Consider the following 26,212-nt stretch of genomic DNA (forward strand, 5'->3'; position numbering starts at 1 on the left):
AGGTCACCGGAGGACCCTGGGGGTCATCGGAGGACCCTGGAGGTCACTGGAGGACCCTGCAGGTCACCCAGTATGGGGGCGACATGGCTTCTGTCCCGAGGCGTGGGGTGTCTGGCCTCCCTGGGGGGAGGTATGCCCACCCTAACCAGACCTGCTCTCCTGTCCCTAAGAAGGGGTCCTTTGTTCTCTGCGTACCCCTGGGGCTCTCCCTGTGGCTCTCTCTGTTCCCATGCCTGCCTCCTTCTGGCATGGCTGGCTCAGATTCCCATCTGCAGGTCTTGTTACCTCTCCATCAATGTTGGCATTTGTTGCCTGTCTGGTCTGTCTGGTACCCCCCAGACTCCCTGCTAAGGTGAGGGCCAAAGTGCTATTGGAAGAACCAGATGAAGCCCCCTGCAGGTCTGCGGCTGGGGATAAGAAGCGCTATCATTATCTCGCTGAGAAACTTGCCTCCTATTTCTCTGGAAAAATTGAGGTCCTTCCCCTTGAGCCCCCTCATGTTCCCCCTCGCCTCCCATCTCCCAGATGCCTCCTGTCCCTCCCTCCTCCTTCGGCCCTGCTCCTCGCCAAGGCCCGCCCACCTGCCGGCTCAAGCCGTCCCATTTCGTCCCATCTCCTCTGAGATGTCATCCCCACCTCTCCTTGTCTACTGGCGCTCTTCTCCTGCCTGCGTGTCTCCCATCCCCCCACTGCCAGGTGATCGACTGCTCAGGCACTGCAGGGTTTGTCAATGCTTTATACACCTGATCTTACTCGAACCTGCTGTAAGTACACCCATTTCACAGAGAAAGCATCTACAGCTCGGAGAAACGAAGCAGCTGGGCCCTGGTCAGAGAGCTAGTAAGTGGTAAAAGCAGGATTGGAATCCAGGTTTCTCCCAATCCAGGGCCCAACCCCCTCCAAGGGACAGCTTCCTGGAGACCTGTTGGGGTTCTAGGTTTACACAAGCTGCGGTTCCTTCCGCTGGAGGCCCCTCGGGAGCTGTATTCAATGAACAATTCAATTCAGTTCATAGAGCGTTAGATCTCCCATTGAAAGGGACCGAGACCATCTAGTCTCATTCACAAATGAGGAAATTGAGGCTAGCTGACTGGGAGAGGTAAGCCATGAAGGGTCACACAGCGAGAGTGTTTGAAGGAAGATTTGAAACTCAGTCCTTCAGGCTGCAAGCCCAGGGCTCTGTGCAGCATTTATTAAGCACCTTGTGTGTACCAGGCACTCCATTAGTAACTGGAGGTCTGAGGACAAAGATGAGACAGTCCCTCACCTCGAGCCATACCCCTAGTCTTTGCTAGGGATTCTCCCCAAATGTACCTGGAGACCAGGGGTCCCCAACCTGCACTGGAGCTCATCAATTCATCAGCAAACATTTATTAGTTGTCTGCTGTGTGCCAGGCACTGAACTTCTGCCCATCCATTGTCTCCAATCAGAATGTGAGCTCCTTGGAGCAAGAGCTGTCTCATTTCTTCTGTTTGACTCCTCAGCATTAACAGCTGTTCATTCATTCATTCATTCATTCATTCATTCATTCATTCGTTCATTCATTCATTCATTCACTGGGCTAGGTAAGATGTGCCCTTAGAAAATACCATGGCGTCTGGAAAGCTGGTGGTAACCTGGAACTTGGAGTTCAGTGGCACATTCTAGAGAGGCCTGCTGGGGGAATACGGGTGCTCTCCAGAGATGGTGGCTACTCAATGAGAAAATCCAGGCTCCCCTGCCACCATGGGGGCAGAAGAGCTGCCCAGTCACTAAAGGAGTCACCACAGTGACCCTTGGTTCAGGCCTCTTCATGCTATGGCAGGACACACAGTGTTTGGAAGGAGAGAAGAGAGAATTCTGATTTTATTCCTTTTAAAATATATCATTATACTCTGCTTAAGTCATGCAGTCCACTATGCCAAGCTCAGGTAATTAGGGGCCATTGAAATATAGTAAGAAGAGAGAGTGGAGCCTCTTTGTGAGGGGGCCTCCAGCCCTAAGAATCAAATTAGCAACTCTTTACACACCTCCCCCTTAGACCAACAAAAAAAGGCCCTATCAGCTGCAAATGGGGCAGAGCCAGACAAGTGAAGACAGCTCTCTGAGAAGCATAGGAATATGGCATCTCCCGCAAATGTCACCCTGATGTTTGGTGGAGTACATAACTAGCCAGGTGAGTACTGGACTCTTCATTGCCTGGTTCTTACATTTGAACAGCATCAGCCTAGTGGCCAATCGTGCCCCCTTGTGGGTTAAACAAGTATGATTATCTCCATTTTACAGATGAATAAATGGGAGTTTTGAGCAGTAAAATGACTCAGCAAGGTGACACAGTTCCTAGATGGCAGACCTCCAGACTCCCCTTTTGGACTGCACCTTACCTTTACCATTCTTCCCCCCTGTAACCCAGGAATGGCAGTGTAGACTATGGTGACCTTGGAAGTGACAGAAGGAGATTAGAGACCAAGGCTGGGCTAATCCAAGGGGTATGGCTTGAGCAGTACAGACATTGGTTTTCTAGGGAGGCTGCTGGAAATCTGAGGGAAGTGGTAGGAGGAGCAGTGTTAATTGGGGCTATGCATCAGCATTGGAGCTGAAATCAGAGGACCTGGGCTTGAGTGCCAGCTGGCCGGACTTTAATTCCATTTTACCACTTTGGCATAGGTACAGTTGTAGAGAGAACTCCCACCCTGGGGCCATCTCCCTCTTCCCCCCACCCCTTTTCTTTCCCCCAGCTCCAAAACACATGCATTGCCCTGTATTCCATGAGCTCTGACTTTCACCCTGCTCTTCCTTCACCCTCCAGAACATGTCAGCTCTTGGGGCGCCAGTTCTCTGCTCTGCCCTGAGCGCTGGCTGCTCTCCTGGCTGCCTGGCATACTGGGCCTTTGTTCCAGCCTCTGATCTGGATTGCATATTTTATTTCCTTTCCTTGAATTGCTCTGCTGTTATGCTCAGCTGTGGTTAGCAAGCAAACGAGGTGGCTGTTGTGGTGCGGGGGGTAGTGTGTCTGCTCAGGGCTTATCACTGATCAGAGGATGCTGGGCAGGAGGAAGGCTGGCATCTCTGGTCTCATTCATTGTTAGAAAGAGGAGTCCTTTCACTTGCAGACGATTCCGGCTACCTGAGGATGGAGGTTTGGAAATGACTGGGTACTCAGGAAGAAGGAAGGACTCCACACGTGGGCTAGGGCAGAGTGCAGCTCATTCAAGATGAGATCAACTTCCCCAAAAAAATCCATAAAACAATTGGAACAAATGGAGGACAGAGAGAAACACACACACACATACTCACACACATACGTACACACACATGTGCACACACACGAACATGCAAACACACACGTGTGTATATACATAAAAGTGCTGGTATTTATGTCTTCATATGTGTATGATAGAATACATGCATACTATATACATATAATCATGCATGGGTCATAGATACACACACACACATGTGTGTTATAGCAACACTTTCTGCGGCAGCAAAAACATGTAAAGTGAGTCCCTGGCAATTGGGGAATGATCGAACAAATTGTGGTATTTGAAAGGGGCATAATGTTGGACCTGGAGTTGGAGACCAGAGATCAAATCTGCCCTCAGATGTTGACTAGCTGTGTGACCCTGGGCAAGTCACTTGACCTCTGTCTGACTCAGCTTCCTCATCTATAAAATGGAACAATCATAGCATCTGCTTCTCAGGGTTGTTATGAAGATCAAATGACATAATAAGATAAAGGGCCACGTAAATGCTAGCCGGTAGTAGTGAGAGTAAGAGTAATCCCATCACGCTGCAGGAAACGATTACTTTGAGAAATTCAGAGACTTGGGAGAAGACTTGTGTGAACAGATTCAGAGGGAAGAAAGCGCCCCCCAGTCAACTGAGACTCAATCCATGTTGGAGCTGCTAACGGAAAAGCAGGCATGCAAATGCACCCTTGGGAGAGCTGCGAAGCAGGCCCATCAGTCTGGATTTCAATCTGGAATTGTAGGAGAGGCGCCGCCGGGCCGGCCATGCCCTTTACCTCAGGGATCCCACCACTGGGCAGATGCCCCCAGGAAGTCAAACAGGGACCCCAACATCCAATCTGCATGAAAGCACTTAGGGCAGAACTCTGTGGGAGTGGAGAACTAGAAACAAAGTGGGCGTCTGTGAGTCAGGGAATGACCAAAGAGAAGCAGAACATCCAAACGTTAGAAATGATGAACAAGAGGAATTCAGAGAAACCTGGGGAGATTTGTATGAACTGATGCAGAGGTAAAATAAGCAGAGCTAAAAGCAGAGGGTGCACATTGACTGCTATAAGGACCCTGGTGTCTGGCGGATCTTTGGCTCCCTGCTTGACTTTCATTCAGTAATGAAAAAATGGCCGAAAGGAAGTCCAACTCTGAGGAATGAAAAGATCAAAGCGGGAGCCAGGGAACACATAAAGAAGCCTCCCTCCCCCTCCCTCCCTGTGACAGAGAGGTGGGGGACTGCAGGGGCAGAATGCCATATACATTTGTTCTGCTTTGGCCCCATGGAGATTTTTATAGGGAGGCAAGGTTGAAATGACTGTGATGTCAAGATAAAAGGCACCAATAAAGGATCTTTTTAAAATATTTGCTAGAATAGTCAAGACACATATGACTGTCTTGATAAAAACATCCGATGAATTTCACAGATGATTGGCTATAGCAGACCACATTTTACAGTCAAACAGCTGCACAGAGGTTTAGTGAAGATCAGATTTCTCTACGTCTATTTTTTCCAAAGCATTTGATTGAATGCCAAGAAACACAGTCTTGAAGGCTCTAACCCTGCATACCTGTAACAGTTATACAAGGCTCTGAGGATGGAGATGACTTTGCTCAGTAATCTTCTAAAGAGCCTCTTGTTGACTGTAAAAATAACCTTACCTAAGGCAGCCAATTCAACAAGTGTTTATTAAGCACCTACTATGTGCTAGGTGTGCTAGGTCATAGGGAGAGATGGCATGGTATAAGGGCTAGAATGCTGGGCTTAGAAATAGGAAAGGCCACCTCTTCCAGGCTGGGCAGTTCTAGGCAGGTTATTTAACATCTCTGAGCCTCAGGCTTCTCTTCTGAGTCATGGCTGGTTTAGGAGGGAGTTCTGTGACACCCTCTGGGAAATCACTGACCCTGGCACAAAACACACCACAGGCCTTTTCTCTCCAGGAATTTCTGAAGCCTCCAGGAGACAAGAGAAGAACTCCAGCTCAGGTTCTCAAAATGTTTGAATTTGGAGATGGAACATTGCAAAATGGTTTCCCCATTGGTAGAAGGGATAAGTAGGTAAAAATCCAGAAAAGACAAGTCCTCTATCAGCTTTCCAGACAAATCAGTGCCCCAGGTCCCTCAATGGCAGCAGAAGGATTAGAGAAAGCTGCCCAGGTGGACTGAATTACAGAGAGATACTCAAAAGAAGACAGAGAAGCTTAAAAGGAGGGTGTTCAAAACGCGAAGGGCCTCCTCTTCAGCCTAGCTTGGTGGAGAGAGCACTGGCTGTGCAATGCAGTTGATGCTCATTATCTACATGGTGTTGAACAAGTCACTTAGGCTCTCTAGGCCTCAGTTTCCTCATTTGTAAAATGAGGGGGTTGGACTCAGCGGTCTCTGGGGTCCCTTCAGCTCTAAATCTGTGATCCTACAATTCTATGAATTTGACAAGTTTAAAGGGTCATTGATTCCAGACACCGTTCCCCTTGGCCTCCCCAGGGAACAATGGCAGAAAGTGAAGTGGCTTCAGAATCAGCGGAGCCGTTCTGGTCCCTGGAGCTGGGAATGACAGCGAGGCACTTTGAGCTCTCCTGGGGAGCTTTCAATGTCAGTAAGGCCTCAACCATCCCTGGTGCCTCTGAGAGGGGTCTTGGTGCCTGCCAACAAGTTGAGAACCGGTGGTGGCTCGAAGCCTGCAGTCTCTGGATTGGCCTGCACAGAATGTGTCCCAGATGATGGGTCCAAGGGGTGCACTCGGGCTCTGCAAATGGAAGAAGATGCTGATGAATCATTAAACAGGGACAGCTTCCTTCATAGACCAGGAGACCCAGCAGTAAAAATCAAAGGTGTCCACTAGGCAATGATTTAGTCAGACTTGTCATTCCAAACCCTTTCCCTTAAAAATCTGGATTCATATGGGGAAAAAAAATTCCACCCCCCCAAAGGAAGTCATTCTAAGGCTCTGGGGAGAGACAGAACAGGAAATGTCTGCAGAGATAGAGGAAGCCTGCAAAACCAAAGAAAACAAACCAGGATTGCCATCCTAGGAATTCCAAGGGGGCTGGAGAAATAGCATTGGAATGACAAGGAAGAAAGGGAGCCCAGGGCTCTGGGCTGGGCTGCAGCAGCTCCCCAGGCCTCCTGGGAGGCCTCTGGGGTCTGATCCTGTTGGTGTCGGAGGCATCCAGGGCCCAAGCGTGGCATAAGGGGCCCTGTGTCTCTGCTCCAGAGGCAGGGATGAAATCTGCCATCTAGTGGCTGCAGCCAGGCCTGGGTCTGGACACTGCCCCAGACCAGGTCAGGGAAACAGTTTTTCCATCTCAGGTCACTGGCCTGCAAGGAAAAAAATCAATTGTTCAGTTAGTCCAAGAAATATTAGAAAATACGCCTTTCAATGTCCCATGATGTCCATTTAAGGAAGCAGAGGAAGAAGAAATAGCCAAGAAAGGGAGAGGAGCATGGGGGGGGGGGGGAGAAGGGAGGGAAAGAGACAGAAAGACAGAGTCAGAGAGAGAGGAAGGAGAGGAAAGGGAAGAGAGGGACAGACAGAGGCATTTTTCTAATGTTACAGTTCACTAGCCCACACCAGTGTACTCCCACCATAGTTAACCAATTGGTATCAATTAGTCAGGTTGGCTTGATTAGGTTTTAAAAAGGGATATTTACTAAGGTAGTATAATAAGAACAGTTGGTACAGAAACCCATCCTACCTCCCAAAGTCCATGACAGTCTCTTCCAACGGTCTGTAAGAGCCCACGGAAAGTGGGCTCAGATTTAAAGAGCCCGCGTGGCGAAGAGTCATTCGTGGTTCCTGATTGGTCAAGTCTTCTCCTCCCCTTCAGGAGATGTAAAGAAGTGCCCTGGACGCTGGTGCAACCAGCATCCGAAAAGATATTAACAAATTAGAATAATGGTCTGACAACATATTGAACTAGAACAAAACATACATTTCTACAGTTGGGTTAAAAAAATACCTTCCAAGTACAAGATCAAGTTAGTTGTGGCTAAACATCAATTCTCATGACAAATATCTGAAGGTCTCAGTGGACACCCAGGCCCACGAGTCAGCAATACAGCAGGGCATCTGAAAGAACTCAGTCTCGGGCTGCACTCAGAGAAATATGGTGTCTAGAAGGAGGGAGGTGGTGGATCCTACAGAGAGCTGAAAGGGACCGCAGGGGCCGTCTAGCTCAATCCCCTCATTTTACAGACGAGGAAACCCAGGTACAGACCAGTGAAGTGACTTGTCCAGGGTCACACAGTAGGAGAGTCTGAAAGGGATTTGAACTCAGATCTTCCGGAACCTAATTCACTCTCCAATAAGCTTCTGCTGCTTCACATTTGTGAAGTCTGGGTTCGGTCAAAGGAAGACCTAGGGGCCACATGTGGCCTCGAGGCCGCAGGCTCCCCACCCCCGGTCCAGGCGACTGAATCGACTGAAAAACAAAAGCATTCTAACAACACCCCAGAACACCCCATTCTCTGAGTATCCCGACTGACTGGGATGTTCCTAAAATTAGCCAAGATAGAAATTCCCCTCTCCCACTCAGCCATGCCCCCAGCAGGCGCCCTGGGTCTGGTCTCTTGGAGGAAGATGGCCCAATGGAAGCCTCTGGAGGCCGGGCTCACCGCCTTCTTTATGCCCAACACTGCCCCAGGCCCTGGCACAGAGATGTCTCGTCGGGGTGTGCAGATCACTTGATGAATGCCTGTTCCCCTGGCTGGTCTACTTCTTCATCATCACTTAAGCGAGTCGCGTCTAAGAATGAAGGAGCTAAGAGACGGTGCAGCTGGGCCACGGCCTTAGCGCTGACCTTGACTTTGGCTTGAGAGTGCTGGGGAGGCATGAGGTGTTGCTGCTGTTTACACATACTCTTGTGCGAACCGTGGTCACGCACTGCTGCCATTGAAAACACAGCCACCCTACGGGTCGTAGGAGAAGGGGCTGAGCCTGGGAGACAACGAACTGCTTCCGGGCTGCTCCTTCTCCTTCTGAGCATCGTCCGTGCCCCAGCCGCCTCGTAGCCGATGCCACAGGCCCGCCCCACGCTCTTCGCTTGGCCATCCTGGAAGCAGGAACGTCCCTAGATCCGTCCGGCAGTGGCCAGACTTCCGGAGGGGCTCACGAGGGAGAACGTTAACAGGCCTGCTGATGAATGAGTGTTTTTAACTCTGTTTTTCTAAGTAACAGTTGCTTGGGAAGTAGATTGAATTTCTTGACCTGCAGATCACGAAATTCTCCATGGCAACTGACTCAGTTCTTTACTCCAGATCTTTTGTTTCCTGATTTAGAGGAGAGAAAAGGCAGACAAAAATACTTTTTAGAATTCAGTTTTAGCAAGGCTAAGTAAAAAGGATTCTTTACCTCATTGGGTCCTATGCCCCCCTGGCAGCCTCAGGACACCCGTGGGCCCTTTTGAAGAATTTTGCTTTTAAATGCATAAAATAAAGCAGGTGGAGTTACAAGAAAACCAATTCTATTGGCATAGAATTATCAGAATATTTTTTTAAAATTCACAGATCCCAGGTTAAGAACTCCTGGCTTACCAAATTGGGTAAGAAAAGGAGTAAGTCTTTTCAAGAAACATCAAAAAGAATTGAGCCAGGGATCTTGGGGGAATTTTAGTGGAGCAGGGAGGAAAGCCAATTCCACGACAATCCGGTAAGTTCCTACTATGTGCCAGGCGCCGAGCAGGTCCTGAGGTTACAAAGGCAAACTATCCTCAAGGAGTTTACTGTCTCCTGGGGAGGAGCACAGATGAGAGGAAGGCAAAGGCCATGGGGGGGGGGCAGGAAGTGCCCTAATGGGGTTGGGAGGAGGGCTGCGCGCCCCCTGGAGGAAAAGGAGAGTCCGGTCTGCAAAGGGACAGAGGGAGAAGCAGAGAATGTGGCTCCAATATAGGATGCATGAGGGAGGGCTTTGGGCAGCGGTCGCTGAGCCCCGGCCTTCGCCGCTAAGCGAACGAACAGAAACTTCGTGTTTGCCCAGTCACGAGAGTACGTTAACGCCAAGATGGAGAGTCCAAAGCACGATGGGACCACCAGGCTGGCAGAGCTACCAGCAAGGTCTGCGTTTGGGGAGTGTGCACGCGCCCATTGACCCATTCATTTCGAGCTCGCGGACTTGTATATCTAGAGCTGGAGGAGACTTCAGAGGGCATCGAACGCTGCTCTGTTGTCTTTTCTTCTTCTTCTTTTTTTTTTTTTAACAGCTGGTGAAACTAAGACCCAGCTAGGTGAGGTGATTTACTCAGTTAGTGAGTGACAGAGCTAGGCCTTGGCTGGGTCGTCCTCCTCTTTCCACGAGACCCCACTGAAGTTCTTCCACCTTCATAAGCATCGCTACTCTAGGAACTCCGGAGTCCTGATGTCCGGTGCCCTTGGGTGCCCCCTCCTCCATGCCCCTGGGTTTCAGGGAGCTTCCATTGGGCAGCCAAGGCTCTATTTCTGGTCTACGGGCTGCCACTGCCCTGACCATCTGGGCCATCCCTGCTGGCCAGTGTGATCTGGCCAGCCTCCATCCCCAAACGGTTGTCTTTGGGAAAAGCCCCTGGGCTATCGATTGAGTTACTAGCTAAATGCGCTGCTTTTTTTCATGAGACACCATTTCTACTTGGAACAGCAACAGATAAGACCAACTATGGTCATTCAGACTTGGGGACTTGGCAGACATTTTCTCAAAAATGAACAAAGTGAGCCTGTCACATCATTTGGTATTTGTTACCAAAAATAAAAATTGGGCTTGTAAGCGAAATTTGGAATTCTGGAAAACTTGTCTCCATCACCATGAGATTGATGTCAATCAAAGTGCGATACAGACCTAGGGACGAGAGGGTGACGGGAGGCAAAGCCCATTGAAATTCCTAATTGTAACAACCCTCCAGAAAAGAGCTTTGGAGTTCTGGTGTCCAATCGAAGAAGCACATCCATAATTGTCGGTGACTCGATTCTAACCCTAACCATGAAAATGGTCAACGAGTCAACAAGCCTTTCCTCAGAGTTCACCATGGGTCAGGCACTGTGCCAAGCGCAAAGAGAAGCAGTCCCTGCCCTCAGGGAGCTCATGGACTTTCTTTTTTAAGAATAAGTTTCTACTGATGTCTTTTGTTTCTTACATCACCATAGCCTTCCCTCTCCCAGAGAACCATCCCACCTAACACAGAGTATTTTTTAAAGACATACACAAAAAAAAGGAAAAACACAACACAACAGATCAATACATTGAAAAAATCCAAAAATGTGCAACGTGTGACCTCCACAAGGGCACCAGTATAAGTCGGGGGTGTCATGTCCTATCTCTGCATTCAAGGCCTGCTGGATCTTAATCACTTCGTTACATTTAATTTTCATTCCTTATGGTGCTGTTGTTCATTCCACTTTCAGTATTGTAGCCATTGTGCACACTGGTTATTGGGTCTCTTCACTCAGTCCGAGCAGACCCTTTAATGTTCCGTGGTCATCACGTTGATCATTTCTTACAGCATAGGAAGATTTCATTATACTCGTGTGCCACCATTTTTTAGCTGTTCCCCAGGCAATGGGCATCTACTTTGTTTCCAACTCTGCACTACCACAAAAAGTGCTGCTAAAATGTTCTGAAGTACATGGGGACTTTCTTCTTACTGATGACTTCCTTGGGGTGTAAGCCCAGTAATAGAATCTCTAGGTCAAAGGGTAAAGACAATTTAGTCACTTTATTTGCCTAATTCCTCATCACTTTACAAACTAGTTGTACTATTTTACAGCTCCACCAACAATGCATATGTGTGACTATCATCCCACAAGCCTCCAGGGTTGACTATTGCCGTTTTTTGTCATCTTTTCCAGTTTTCAGGGTGTGAGTTGGGACCTCAGGGTTGTTTTGATTTCAGTTTCTCTTTTAATTTGGAACATGGTTTCATGTGGGTAGCTAGTAGATAAAATATCAGCCCTTGAGTCAGGAAGACCTGAGTTCAAATCTGGCCTCAGACACTTAATAGCTGTGTGACCCTGGGAAAGTCACTTCACCTCTGTTTGCCTCAGTTTCCTTATCTGTAAAATGGGGGTAATAATAGCACCTTCCTCCCAGGGTTGCTATAAGGGATCAAATGAGATAATTGCAAGGCACTTAGCACAGTGCCTGGCACATAGGAAGTGCTATGTAAACATTAGCTATTATTATAACTCTGCAATTCTTCTGAGAACTGTTTGTTTATGCTCTTTGATCACTTATCTATTGGGAATGGCTATCATTCATATTTTAGTGTTGTTGTTTCAGTAGCGTCCAAGTCTTCGTGCCCCATTTGGGACTTTCTTGGCGAAGATGCTGGGTTGGTTTACCATTTCCTTCTCCAGCTCATTTTACAGATGAGGAAATTGAGGCAGACAGGGGTAAGGGACTTGCCCAAGGTCGCACAGTTAGTAAGTATCTAAGGCTGTATTTGAACTCAGGACTTCCTGACCCCAGGTCCAGCACTCTATGCACTGTACCACCTAGCTGCCCACTAGTCATTTACACACACACACACACACACACACACACATATTTGTTAATTGTTTTTTAATACTTTTATACTTACCAGAGAAATCTGATACAAAGATTTTCTTCCCATTCAACTACTTCCCTTCTAGTGCTAGGTGCATTAATGTTATCTGTGCAGAAGTTTTTTAGTTTCACATAATCAAAGTCTATTTTATCTTTTTTAGTTGCCTCCATCTCTTGTTTGGTTAAGAATGTTTGGTTAAGAATTCATCACCCACTCATAGCTGTGAGAGGTATAGGATGTGTTTCTCTTCTAATTTTTATATACTTTATAGTACAATCTTTAATATTAAAGTCCCCTGTCCCTTTAGAATGTATTGTGCAGTGTGGTGAAAGGTGTTGATCTCAGCCTAATTTCTGGGGCTTCCTTTCTAACGGGAGGAGACAGCACAGAAAAGGAAGCAGGAAATGAAAGGAGAGGAATGACGAAGACACCCACCACGGTGGCCTGGGTCAGGAAGTCTGGAGCTCATCATGGAAAGCAATAAGACTCAACTGCAGTTCGCGCCCGCCTTAAATGGGGGTTCTGAGTAAAAAGCCCTATCTCTCCTTTGCCACTACATGTAAGTATGAGGCCAGATTTTCTTCATACGCTTCATCCAGAACATTTCTCAGCAGGCTGAATCCAGAAGCAGATTTAAGAATCCAACTGTCTTCTATTAAGCCAGGCATTAGAGAACTTGGCAAAAATGTAAAAACAATGCCACTCTTCGCACTAACCTTTGTTGTTTTGGAAAATATAGTTATTTTTCACAAAAATATTTGTTAACATGTCATAGGTGTATTATTTTAAATAAATTAATAATTTTTAAATGATCAGTTTTAAGTCCTAATATGGCAAATACTTATGGTTATGATACACATAAATAAACATCTTTTGGAGTTCTCCATAGTTTTTAAGAGTGTACAAGGGGTCCTGAGGCCAAAAAGCTCAAGAACCTTGGCCTGAGCTCCACTTCTTGGTACAAAAGCAAGGAAGGATCAGAGAGGGGGTGGATCAATAACACTGCAATATAATACAGTGTAGTATAATGTAATAATATAGCTATACAGGTTCCAAAGCAGGAAATGAGAAGAAAAAAAGACACAAGAATGTCCTTGCTGCCTGTCAGACTTTAAGAAGTAATTAAAACAAAGCTTTGGGTACCAAATTCAGGCTATGATTGCCCATCATTAGAGGGGTTTAGCAGTTATTTCACGGGTTTCAGGGCAACACGGGATTCCATTCATGTGTTCAGTCACTCTCAAATCTGTTCAAGGCCCTGCCTCTTCCACCTCCAAGATCCAATGATTCTGAGGACACGTCTCCTTTCCAACTTTTGAAAATGACAAATAATCCTATGAAGATTTTAGACCCTAGAGGCCTTTTCTGGCTATCGTCATTTCCTTAGACCATCATCTCAGTGGCAGGATTTCTGACTTAAAGTGTAGGAACAGTTTGTTAACTTTTCTCCAGTAAAAACGTGTGGAAACTTTTACAAATATGCTCGTCATCCGCGGGCAGAGAGGCGGTCTCCCTCCTATCAGAGCAGTTTTTGTCTATGTGCTGCACTGAGTTGGGAAACAGAGCTAGGCTGACTTGCTAAGGGCACACAAGGAGTTAATGATGATGGGACTCAGCTGATGCAGCTGCTGCTTCCCTGTCTTGAGAATGTGCGCTGATTTGGCCGGCCTCCGGAATAGACAGAGGCATATTTTTGGAAAGATTTTGGTGAGCCTGGCCTCTTTTAAAAACTGTGCAAGTTTTCATGGAGGCTTTCCTTTTTATTAACAAACTTCCCTACAGCAAATACAAGCATCCACAACCAGTTTATTCATCTATGAAAGCAGAGAGTTGGAACAGAGCACCTCTGAGTTCTTGTTCAGCCCCCAACCAAAAATGGGCGGTTTTTGTTTTTTGTTTTCAAAAATTGCCTGCAGTTCCCCGAGTATAAGACTAGGCGGTGGCCTCTGCCTTGGGAAGAGTAAGCATTGGATGGAGGCTACCATCTGAGGGATGGGACTCAAAGCAGGGGAAGGTGGAGGCTGCTGGTCGTTGCAAAATCACAACAGTAGACATCGGTGGTATGAAAATTATATTTCTTGGCTTCTGTTTGAAATTCCATTGGTAGCAGTCCCTCTGCCAATACAGGTCAGCATCTTCTCTGAAATCTGGAGCTTTAGAGCATGCCCCAGGACACTGGGGAATGAAATGACTTGCCCAGGGCCGCACAATCAGGATGGGTCAGAGTCCGGACTGGTTGTTCTGGACCCCGGGCCTGGTTTTTTTCAAAATCTGGTTGAACTTTTTTTTTTTTAATGGGGAGGCTGGGTTTCAGACCTCTGATTTTATCTTAGCGTGCAAACACTCTCCAAGGATGCAGATCAACAACTAGTCGGTAATTTATAGTCTCCGAGAGCTGCCTGGGGCATCGAGAGATTGGCTCCCTTCCATCTTACCCTCAAGTGAGTATGTACCAGGCAGATGGAAGAACTTGAACCCATATCTGTCTGACTTCAGGCTCTGTTTTCTGTCCTCAAAACCAGCCACGTCACTCACCCGGATCCGAGTGAGATTAAAAAAAAAACAAAAAACTGGTCAGAAACACACAAAATCCACTGGGTATCAACATTTGAGGCTTAACTTCGGTTTAATCCATTTGTTCCGCTTTTCCCCTCCCCCCAGTATCGCCCACCATACTTGGAGTCCATTGTTGTCATGGAGACTAAAGCAGAAAATACTGGCAGATTGAGAACCGCAAAGATATGATAGTGACCATTTACTCTACTCTCCTCATCTGTAAAATGGGGATAATAATATTCCAACCTTCCTCCCAGGGTTTTCTAAGGATCAGACGAGACAATATTTGTAAAGCACTTAACAAACCTTTAAGTACTATATGAATGCTGGATATTGTTATTATTATTATTATTATTATTATTATTGAAATTACCAAGGTAGAACCCGTAGAGAGGAGGAGAGCTGGTCTCTTGAGGTCCGTCAATTCCAAATCCAATGCTGTTATGCCACACTACCCCCTAGAGGTCCAAGATGTCCAAAAATGGTTGGGCAGAAAAAATGACAGATTCCTACAGAATTCAAAATACAGTAAACTGGGCAAGGTCCTTGTTGACCTCAAGATCACAGACTCTCAGAATGTGAAGGGTTCTCGGGGGCCATCTAGGCCCGTCTCCATCTGAACAAGACTGCCCTCTACATCGTCCATTATTCCTGCCCCTCCTCCTCTGAACTAATATTTCAATAAGACTGATAAACTGCAAAGAATGAGTCATTCAGCTGCTATAGCATATTCAGAAATGAATTTGGTGGGGCAAATGCTAGTCAGCAACTGCTTTAGATGTAAGTTGACTCTGCCCAGAAACTAAAGTGGTTTAGGGGACAGTATACTCCTGGTTCAGGAGGCTTCTGAGGAAATAGTCCTATTGTAAGAGGTATTGGATGTTACATGATTCTGGGACTTTAATCGCTGGGTCAATCAAGAATATAAGGGTGATACTATGACTGGGAATATTGGAAGAATACACCAGAATGGGGGGATGGAGCTGACAGTATTAGAGAAGAACCCTACCACCCCAAGGGGACCCCCTAGAGCCAGGAGGAAGAGCCAGCCAGGCTCTGAGGGATCTGACTCGTCAGTGCCAATGGGGTTTGGAGTGAAGACTTCCAGGGTTTATAAAGGCTACCCCAGTACTAGGGGTCACTAGATGAAAAGATGGGCTTGGTTTTATGGTACCCCAGGTCTTCTAGTGCAGTGCTTGGTTGGCTACTGTCAGGGCTCTGGTGCCCAAGAGGTCAGCATCTCTCTTAATCCACAGCCTGGGCAGTCCCAGGGCAAGCTACAATGAACCAAGGTATTGTAATAAAACAAAAGCCATTTACTTGGAAGAAAAACAAGGAAAAGAACAAAAGTGAACCACAAGCCCTCCATCACCCATTTCCCTCCCATCTCCCAAGCCTCTAGTTCCCGAAGATCCTAGTCTGAGATCCTTCCCTGAATGGCTCTGTGATCTAGGCAGTGGCCAAGGGTGTTAGAGGCGTGCTCATTCCATAAAGGATGAAGCCTGGGCACTGGGGAGGTAGGCTTCCTTGTTACACAGATACTAAAAGCTGAAACACTGAAGAAAACGTTTCCTCTAGGGAGGTAGAAATGCATTCTGTGGCTCCTTCTACGAGGAACTCTAGAACGGTCTGAGGGGAAATGACCCATGCTGGACTGTTTCATTGACTTCTCCTCAGCTCTGCCCGCTGATCTCCTACCTGCCACTTGTTCCACCTAGATTTCTGTTCAAATGGGCACTGGGAAACTGCTGACCTAATGCAGAGCCCTAATTTCCAATAAAACAACAACAACAACAAAAAAAATAAAGATCAGATAACTTTGAAGCCGTTTTTTGTATGTTAGGATGACCGGCAGGATGACCATTGGGTGTGCTATAGAGGGCATCCTTTACAGGGTTGGGTTGGACGTGATGAGGTCTCTTAAACGTCTGAAAATGTGTGCTTTCAAAGGTCTGATAAATTTCTAAAATAATTCTCTCTCTTTCTCCTGTTTCTCTCTTTATGTCACACATTTTATAATTCCATGGAAAAATAAGCTGTTTATGATAAACAATTTATTTATAATAAATGTTTAAAATAATGAAGTTTAAGAAGAAAAGCAACCAACCAGTTTCCTGATGTTGGAAAGATGGTGAGAATTCCAAAGGAAAGTGAGAGTATTCTAGGATCAACAACCCAGGGGGGCTCCTTAACCAGCCCATCACCCTCCTCTCCATCTCTTCATCTCTCCTCTGTGGATGTGAATGTTTGTCTCCCTCTGTGCCGCTACGAATGTATTTTTGTGAATATCTGTATGTGTGTGTATATCTCACTTTCTCACCGTCTCTTTTCCCTCTCCTCTCTCTGTTACTTGTGATGCCCTCCTCTGACTCTGGTGTGTGCAGCTGTCTTTTTTCTCTTTCTCAGTGTATCAGTTTCTCTTCCTCTCCTCTTCCCCGAACTCAATAATAGCATGTTTACAGGCTGGACCAGAAGGCCACTGAGCCCCCTTCCAACCTAAATCTCCTGGAGCTCTTGCTCTGGGTCACTCCTCAAACTCAGCACTCAGGTTTGCAGTTTAGGTCCCCAAGGAAGTGATGACCTTGGAGTCTAGGGAGACCAATGAGACCTCTCTTCTATTTTTATTTTTTTTTTAATTCTGAATTAAAAAAAAAAAAACTTTAACTGTCCAAATACAAAATACAACACAAAAGGAGGATCGTATGTGAAACCACATATTTCTGTTCTATATCACTATGATGATTAAAAAGGTTCCAGAAACATAATTTCTGGGTAGTTTAATCATTTTATTAATAAGGCCAGCATGTTATTAATAAAAGGATGGTCATGTGGCATCTCTCTTAGACCAAAGACAATTATGATGTTGGGTTCACAGTTTATATATCATTGTTTGTTCGTTTTCAAAGACGACCAAATGACATCACCATGTTAGAGTCAAGTTTTAGTGTGTCCAACTGTAGCTGATCAGACCAATACGAGCTCAGAATGCTCTACCACAGGTTGGGTCAAATGGTCCATGTGAACCTTTGGGGTGGGTTCTCTAAGTTTGTGCATCTTGGGGTTCTCTTGAGCTATTTCAATTCTGACCTGCTCAGAACACAGCACCTTCTCTGATGTGGGCACGCCATGCTAAGTGGTCTTGTGCCAGTGTCTCCCATGTCACACAATCAATTTCCAAAGTTCTTAAGAGAGACTTTGAGCGTCCTTGTATTACTTCTTCTGAGCACCATGTGAAGGCTTGCTCGGTGTGAGTTCTCCATAAAATAGTCTTTTAGGCAAGTGCACATTTGGCATTTGAACAACATGGCCAGCCCATCGGAGTTGTGCTCTCTGAAGCAGAGTTTGAGAACTTGGCAGTGTAGTTCGAGAAAGGACCTCAGTGTCTGGTATCTTGTCCCGCCAGGTGATCTTCAGAATCTTCCTAAGACAATTCAAATGGAAGTGATGCCGTTTCCTGACATGGTGCTGGTAGACAGACTGTCCAGGTTTCGCAGGTATACAACAATGAGGTCAGCACAATGGCTCTGTAGACTTTCAGTTTGGTAGTCAGTCTAATACCTCTTTCTCTTACATACTTTCCTTCGGAGCCTCTCAAACACTGAGCTAGCTCTGGCAATACATGGGTCAACCTCATTATCAATGTGTACATACATCTCTGGAAAGTACACTACCAAGGTAAGTGAATTCATCCGCAGCATTCAAAACTTCTCCATTTGCTCTAACCAATGGTTTCACCTATGGATGGTGTGGTGTTGGCTGATGGAGCACCTGTGTTATCTTGGTGTTAATCATTAGGTCAAAATTAGCACAAGCAGCAGAGAATCGATCCATACTTTGTGGCATCTCAGCTTCAGAGGCTGCATTGAGTGCAAAATCATCTGCAAACAGAAAATCATGCACCAACACTCTCTCCACTTTGGTGGAGGTCTTGGCTTATAATCTTTCCAGGTTGATTCAGTTTATATATTAGACCACCCCCAGCCTTGGGCTACCTAAACAAAATGATCTGTCTCCACCCAAGTTTGAGTAGAACAGGGTGGGCTTCCCCACCTCAGATTAAATTGCTGTTAAAGTTGGGTGGGGTCTGACCAAGATTGAGAAGTGTTAAATCAGTCTCATTATCGGTAATATCCTTCCAGACACTGAACTTAAAATCTAGACTTTGGAAGATGGGAAGAGCTCTGAATCTCCCCAAGATATTGGTCACTAATAATCATTTTTTCTCATCACTTAAAAGTATATAATAAATTCAACTCATTACTTTCCAAACTATTCTTATATTTAATCCTTTATCCTTATCCTTATATACGAAACCATGGATTATTTTGAAGTGGTTGGAGGAGAATATTGGGAGGGTTCTGCTTTCTCTACTCTGCCATCTTGGCTCTGCCCCTGGCTAGATGTGTCTTAGGAGAAAGAAACATAGCACTCTCCACTTGTCCACTTTTGAAAATTGAGAACAAGGAATATTAACATCCATTCATTGAAACAAACAGTGAATTACATTTTTCAGAATGTCATAGGATTGTAAAGGAGGGGGGATTTGGCTCCTCTCCAGCCTCCCCCCTTGTTGCTGGCGTCTGAGAAAGTAAAGAATTACTATCAGAGGTAATGAGTGCTAACGTGTTAAGCAGGTGTTAACTAACCCTAGTGGGTTATCACTTTACAAAGTGTGAAGACTTTCCCTTGGATAAGCACACCTCCGGCTGGGCCTTTGCAAGGATATAAAGAGCGAAACTTCGAGTGCATTTGGTGTTTGAGGGAGTCCAGGTCAGGAAGCAGCTCGTGCAGAAAGAAAGGAGGAAATTTCCCTCTCTCTCCTTCCCTGTCCACAGCGGCCTTGTAGCATTGGGAAGGAGTGATTAGCCCAAGATGGCCAACCGCACAGGGAAGGCCGCTGGCAGCATCCACGGGACCAACCCACAGTACTTGGTGGAGAAGATCATCCGGACTCGAATTTACGAGTCTAAATACTGGAAGGAGGAGTGCTTTGGCCTGACAGCTGAGTTCCTCGTGGACAAAGCCACGGAATTGAGGTTCGTGGGGGGCATCTATGGCAGCAACATCCAGCCAACAGCATTCCTGTGCCTGACCTTGAAAATGTTGCAGATACAACCGGAGAAGGACATCGTAGTGGAATTCATTAAAAATGAAGATTTCAAGTACGTGCGCATTTTGGGGGCCCTGTATATGAGGCTAACGGGCACTGCCATGGACTGCTACCACTATCTGGAACCCCTATACGATGATTATCGGAAAATTAAGATCCAGAACCGAAACGGAGAGTTTGAATTGATGCACGTGGGTGAGTTTATCTATGAACTGCTACACAAAGAGCGGGTCTGTGACATTATCCTGCCCCGGCTCCAGAAGCGCTGCGTGCTGGAGCTAAGTGGGCAGCTGGAGTTTCGAATCAATGCCTTGGAGGACTATTTGGAGGATGTGAAGTCCGGCGAGGAAGAAGAGAAGATGGATGACCAGCTGGAGTGGAGCCCAAGCCCAGGTCACTGCCGGCCAAGGTACAGAGACCTGGACAAGCTTAGCGACTCCCTGCAGCCGCTCTACAGGCGAAGCCGCCCCGGATCTCCAAGGAGACACAGACGCTTTCCCAAAAGGAGAAGTCCATCCCGCGGTCCAGAAAGACATCGCAGCAAGAGGCCAAGACACTCCTGGATCCGATCCCGATCCCGAGCGCGGAACCGATGCCCGGCGCGGAGCCGGTCCTCAGAGCGAAGCCGGTCCTCAGCGCGGAGCCTGTCCCGAGAGCGGAGCCGACGCCCGGCGTGGAGCCGGTCCCAAGCGCGGAGTCGATGCCCGGCGCGGAGTCGATGCCCGGCGCGGAGTCTATGCCCGGCGCGGAGCCGGTCCCGGGCGCGGAGCCGGTCCCGGGCGCGGAGCCGGTCTCCGGCGCGGAGCCGGTCCCGGGAGCGGAGCCGGTCCCGAGCACGGTGCCTCCGTTCTAGATCAAAGTGTCTAGGCCATCACCCAAGCCAAAGACACGGGAGCCACTCAAAGTCCCCTGAAAGGTCGAAGAAAAACCACAAGAAGAGTGGACGACGGAGAGGGTAATGGACGCTGACACCAAGTCCCTTGGGATGTGAAGGCACCTTCTGCAACTCTTCCCTGCCCCTGCCCCGGTTTCTATGACTTTTTTTTTCAAACTGCCCTAAGACAGGGGCAGCTAGGTGGCGCAAGTGGATAGACCACTGGTCCTGAAGTCAGGAGGACCTGAGTTCAAATGCGGCCTCGGGCCAATCACTTGACACTTACTAGCTGTGTGACCCTGGGCAAGTCACTTAACCCCAACTGCCTTATAAAAAAAACTGTCCTAAGACAAGCCGTGCTTAGATTATTTTGTGACTGTGAAGACTTATTTTGCATCCTTCCCCATTTGTCTGGAGGGAAGAATAATACCTTTCACCTTAAGGACTGCTGTGACTCCTTTTGTACCTCATTTTGGCTGATGACACAAGTTTTATCTGCAGACAGATTAAATTGTGATAGACTGCGTGCCAACCCTTTCCTTTGGTAACTTTGTTATTAAATATTACATATCTCTGTTGACCGTACCCTATTTTGAGAAAACAAGCAGACAGGCTAACCTTTTCTTTCTAGGCAGTGGAAAGAATCATGGATTGAGTTTAAATTCTGCCCTTGAAACCTTAAATAAATTTTTGGAGGAGAAATTTGCCTGTGTTTTCCTCATCTCCACAAAATTTAGGGGGTTGTACTTGCTAATCTCTAGGGTCCTTTCTAGGTTAACATCCTGTGATACAAAGTCTTGTTTTTGTTGTTGTTCAACCTTAATTCCGGCTTTTGATTCCTCCAGCCTGGCATTTCGCTTGATATACTCCATATAGAAGTTAAATAAATAAGGTGATGATACACAGCTTTAAAACCTTAAACCAATCAGTTGTTCCATATTTGGTTCTAGCTTGCTTCTTGGCCCAAACACAGGCTCCCCAGGAGACAAGGAAGATAATCTGGTACTGCCATCTCTTTGAAGACTTGCCATATATTGTTGTGATCCACACAGTCAAAGACTTTGGTGCACTCAATGAAGCAGAAGTAGATGTTTCTCTGGACTCCCATGCTTTCTCCATAATCCAGCAAATGTTGGCATTTTGGTCTCTAGTTCCTCTGCTTCTTCAAAAACCAGTCTGCGCTTCTGGTGATTCTCAGTTCACATATTGATAAAACCTAGCTTGCCGAACCTTTGGCATAACCTTGCTGGTGTATGGAATGAATACAATTGTTCAGTAATTTCAACATTCCTTGACATTGCCTTTCTTTAGGATTGGGTCGAAAACTGATCTTTTCCAATCCAGTGGCTACTGTTGAGTTTTCCAAATTTGCTGGCATATTGAGTGCAGCACTTTAACTGCATCATCTTTTAGGGTTTTACAAAGTCTTACAGTGGTCCAACCTTGCTTGTCCAGCAGCAAGTTGAGGGCTTCGGGCAAAGAGATGGCATAGTCACCATAGATTTCAGGGATTTCATGGACTATCTACAAAATAGCAAAAGAATGGCATATCGGCAACTGTAATGTCAAGATTAATTATTTTAATTCTATTTGATGAGGTGGATTAGCACCTACCCTATGTTCCATGTTCAGGGCACATAAATGAGTCACACTTCAAGCCTCAGGGTGCTCACAGGTGCACATAAATGCACACAGGTGGCTCTAACTTGGCTGAATGATCTGTGTGTGTGCACTCATGTCCAAGAAGTACAAACCAGTAGCTGTAGTCATTCCAGGGTGGGAACAAGCCCTGCCAGCCCCAGAGCTGAGCCTTGCCCAGGAGGATCAGATGTTATTGGTGCATTAGGATGAGCAACACAGCAGTGTGTGGTAAGTGAAGCACCAAGGTGGAGCACCTGTGTAGCATACACATTAAATAGCCATGGTTCTGGAACCAAAGCAAGAGTTGAAATCAATATTGGTGAGAGGGGATGAGGGAAGGGAGGAAGGGAGTGAGTATTCCAATGGGAGATACAAAATCAAGTAGAGAACAGAAACACTCCAGAGAAAACATGAAGATAGAGAAACAGGTATTTGAGGGAGGAAGCAGCTTTGAGGAGCAAGATTCATGGCAGCACAGAAGAACATCAGTTGTGGTTTTAAGAATGAGCTGTCCTCGGCCAGTGATGGTTGACCTGAAGCATATTCTGCCATAGTGTTCCCTACATGTGTGCTTTGCTACCTCTGTACTCTGTGCCTTTGTACTTTGCATTCTGTACACTTCCCACTGATTCTATGTGCATATCTTGGAAAGAGCACCCCAAGTTTATATGGCAAATGTTTTCTTTTACTATTCTGACTATGTGTTAATAAAGGCCTTTGTTAAGAGCTAATTGGTATCTATTGAATGGTTTTTAATGGGAAGCATACTGGTCAGGGCTCACGAGCTGTCATTTTGAGAAGTTTGGTCCCAAACTTTCCACCTCAGTGAGGCAGGCAGCCCAGCTCCCACACATCTACTCCAGCAAAAACACAATAATTCCACCAAACTGAAGAACAACCAAGAAATCCAAAGAGGAACTACAGTGAACAAATTCTTCCAGCCCAGAAGCATACCAACAGCCAGGCAGAAGTCCATGGACAAAAGGAAAGGGGGGCCTCTAGCAAAGCCAGCCCCCAACCACACAAACAAGACAGTGACCAGAGAGGGGCCAGAGACAAGAGCAGCTTGCAAGGCTCTGTATCTGGAGAGCAGAGGACACCTTTAAGAAAGCCCCCAGTTGGGGCAGCTAGGTGGCAAAGTGGATAGAGCACTGACTCTGGAGTCAGGAGGACCTGAGTTCAAATCCAGTGTCAGACCAGACACTGGACACTTACTAGCTGTGTGACCCTGGGCAAGTCACTTAACCCCTAAACCTGCCTTGCCAAACAAACAAAAAAAAAAAAAGAAAGAAAACCCCTAGTAGTCACAAACCCACAGCATGGCTCAGGGAAGCTACCAGGTACAGGTTTGACAAGAAAACTCACCATGTCCCAAACTGAACTCTTTATTCCCAGCCCCAAGTCCCCCCCTCCTCTTCGGCACCACCTCCCAGGTACCCAGACTCACAACCCAGGGATCATCCCCAGATCCTCAATCTCTCCATTCCCACCCCTTCTCCCGGCCTATATCCAGTCAGTGGACAAGTCCTGGGCTTTCTTCCTTCATCAACTCTCTTGTATTCAAACACCTTTTCTCCTCTGACACAGTCCCCTCCTGATGTAGGCCCTTATCACCTCCCTCCTGGACTACGAGAGGAGTTGGTTTCCCTGCCTCAAATCTCTCCATACTGCAGGAAACTGAAAAGTAATCTTCCTAAAATGCAAGTCTGACCCACACCACCCCTATTTAATAAACTCTAGGGAACAAACCTTGGCAACAGAGCTTGGGGTTTCCCTTGCTCCCAATAATGAGAAATAGTGATCAGAAGTTAGATTGAATCTAACCAGATCCCCTAAAGCTAGAATATTTGAGGAGGCAGACCAGTAGAACTCTAGCCTAGTATCCCCTCTTTCTAAAGAAAGCAGAGTAGCTTCTAGCCCCAGCTTTCTGCTTCCCCTCCAGGTAGGAGAACGAATGTCTCCCTTGGAAAAAGGAGAAGGACAAGAGGGAGAAAAAGCTAAAGATGTCTCTGCTGCCTCCCTTTGATCCACACAGCGATTCCCCGAATTCTGTAGGCAGGGGGGTGGGCATAGCCCCTTGCTACACTTGAGGCCTCATTACAATGATTACCAAATCGACGACCAACCATGTTTTCAGAGCACCTATGATGAACCACCACTCCTAACAGGAGTGGTAGACTCCCTTCTCTTAGGAGCACAGAAAGGCACAAATGTTTTTGGACATTAATGGAGGGATTTTTTTTTTTGCTTGACTATACTAATTGTTACAAGGATTTGTTGTTGGTGCTGTTTATTTTTAATTGAGGAAATGTCATATTGAAGCAAAAAGGAAAGAAAAAAGAAGGGAGGGTCATTGGACCATTTAAAAATTATACATATTTTTCAGTTGATATATTTTAATATACTTAGTTTAACATATGCATATATTATATGTTTTATATATTTTAATAATATATTTTATATTTTAATTATATTTTATAATTTAATATATTGTTTTCAGTTATATATGCTTTTTTTTCCTGGAAACTTTACCTTCTCTTCCTCTCTCTTCCTTCTCCTCTCTCCCACTGAAATATTTTACTAAATGCACAGATGGGTACAGAGGGAGACTCATAAGGAAGCACAGACAGTAAGAATAGTCTGCAAAGTAGCGGGTTGAACTTATTACATGCTTTTTATTGATATGGAATGGAAATCCTTGACTTCACATACGATCGTTCTTCTGTTTGTATATGGACATTTAAAGTGCTTTTTTAAAATTCAGAATTAAAAAAAACATTTGAAAATAGAAGAGATACAGCATCACTAACGTGAAAATATGTGTAATAGGAATGTATATGTATAGCATATATCAGATTGTGCTATGTCTTGGGGAGGGTGGTGGGGAGGGGGGGGAGAAAAACTTTAAATTCAAAAGCTTATGGAGGTGATTGCTGATAAATCAAAATGAATTAATTAAAAAAATAGAAGCGAGGTCTCATTGGTCTCCCTAGACTCCAAGGTCATCACTTCCTTGGGGACCTAAACTGCAAACCTGAGTGCTGAGTTTGAGGAGTGACCCAGAGCAAGAGCTCCAGGAGATTTAGGTTGGAAAGGGGCTCAGTGGCCTTCTGGTCCAGCCTGTAACCATGCTATTATTCAGTTCGGGGAAGAGGAGAGGAAGAGAAACTGATACACCGAGAAAGAGAAAAAAGACAGCTGCACACACCAGAGTCAGAGGAGGGCATCACAAGTAACAGAGAGAGGAGAGGGAAAAGAGACGGTGAGAAAGTGAGATATACACACACATACAGATATTCACAAAAATACATTCGTAGCGGCACAGAGGGAGACAACCATTCACATCCACAGAGGAGAGATGAAGGGATGGAGAGGAGGGTGATGGGCTGGTTAAGGAGCCCCCCTGGGTTGTTGATCCTAGAATACTCTCACCTCCCTTTGGAATTCTCACCATCTTTCCAACATCAGGAAACTGGTTGGTTCCTTTTCTTCTTAAACTTTATTGATTTTAAGATCCATGGAATTACAAAGTTTGTGACACACACAGATACAGACAGAGAGAGAGACAGAGACAGAGAGACAGACAGAGACAGACTGTGGGGAGGGGAGAGAGGGAAGAGAAAGGGGAAGAAGGAAGGAAGAGAGGAAGAGGAAGGGAGAGGGAAACGGGGGAGGGGAAGATTTGACAAATTCTCTTTAACAAACGTGAGAAAGAAGGAAAATATTGTCCACATGAGAAAAGCTATTTCAGTGTCAAAGGTGCGGAATGTAATTGCCGCAGCCGGGGCTATACAGGATTCTGAAATAAGCCTGCCTCCGATGGGGAACGGCGCCAGCGCTGTGAAATGAGTCTCAGAGACCTCCAGTGACGGACAAGGCTGCTTGCCGCAGCCCAGCGCCGCCTCCGCCTCTCGGCAACCCCGGCCTCCCCTTGGGTCTCCAGCCCCCGCCCCCAGACCCCGGGCCCGGGGACTTTGGCCGCGGATGTGGCAGTCCCCCCGGGGTTTGTGGCTGTTCTCCCGACAAGGACCGGGCCGCAGCATCCGCGTGAAAGAAGCGTTTCATGTCTCATCTAGTTAAAAGAACTGCCCGCACTGAAGGCCTCGCGGGTCTTTGTCCAAAGAGAGAAAATGCTTGAGAAGAACCGCACGGAAGGGAACACAATGGAGTCTGCGTGAACAGCAGTGCGTTGGGGTCTCAGAGAGAGAGCAGCTCCCTTTCTGTAAAGCAGAGGTTTTTAACCCTTTGTGTCGTGAACCGCTTGGAAAGCCTGGTGACGCCTACGGATCCGACTTTGTCCAAATG

General features: G+C 46.4%; 1 protein-coding gene across 1 annotated transcript; it reads left to right on the top strand.

Annotated features, from left to right (window-relative positions):
* The first annotated feature begins 19,154 nt into the window (after positions 1-19,154).
* LOC114023313 (pre-mRNA-splicing factor 38A-like) lies at positions 19,155-25,958 on the top strand. The gene is made up of 4 exons (XM_027835914.1): positions 19,155-19,939; positions 20,198-20,347; positions 23,341-23,419; positions 25,764-25,958. Exons 1-4 carry the CDS (start codon positions 19,155-19,157, stop codon positions 25,956-25,958), a joined length of 1,209 nt encoding a protein of 402 aa, XP_027691715.1.
* The last annotated feature ends 254 nt before the right edge of the window (positions 25,959-26,212 follow it).

The sequence above is a fragment of the Vombatus ursinus genome, unplaced genomic scaffold, assembly GCF_900497805.2.
Source record: "Vombatus ursinus unplaced genomic scaffold, bare-nosed wombat genome assembly UNPS02014817.1, whole genome shotgun sequence".
NCBI classification, from domain to species: Eukaryota; Metazoa; Chordata; class Mammalia; order Diprotodontia; family Vombatidae; genus Vombatus; species Vombatus ursinus.

What these genes read in the sequence shown, in the direction of transcription:
- LOC114023313 (XM_027835914.1), top strand. Translation starts at nt 19,155, where the DNA reads ATGGCCAACCGCACAGGGAAGGCCGCTGGCAGCATCCACGGGACCAAC. An exon ending in GAAAGACATCGCAGCAAGAG is followed by an intron (nt 19,940 to 20,197) that starts GCCAAGACACTC and finishes TCCGGCGCGGAG; the next exon opens with CCGGTCCCGGGAGCGGAGCC. An exon ending in CTTCTCCCGGCCTATATCCA is followed by an intron (nt 23,420 to 25,763) that starts GTCAGTGGACAA and finishes AATGAGTCTCAG; the next exon opens with AGACCTCCAGTGACGGACAA.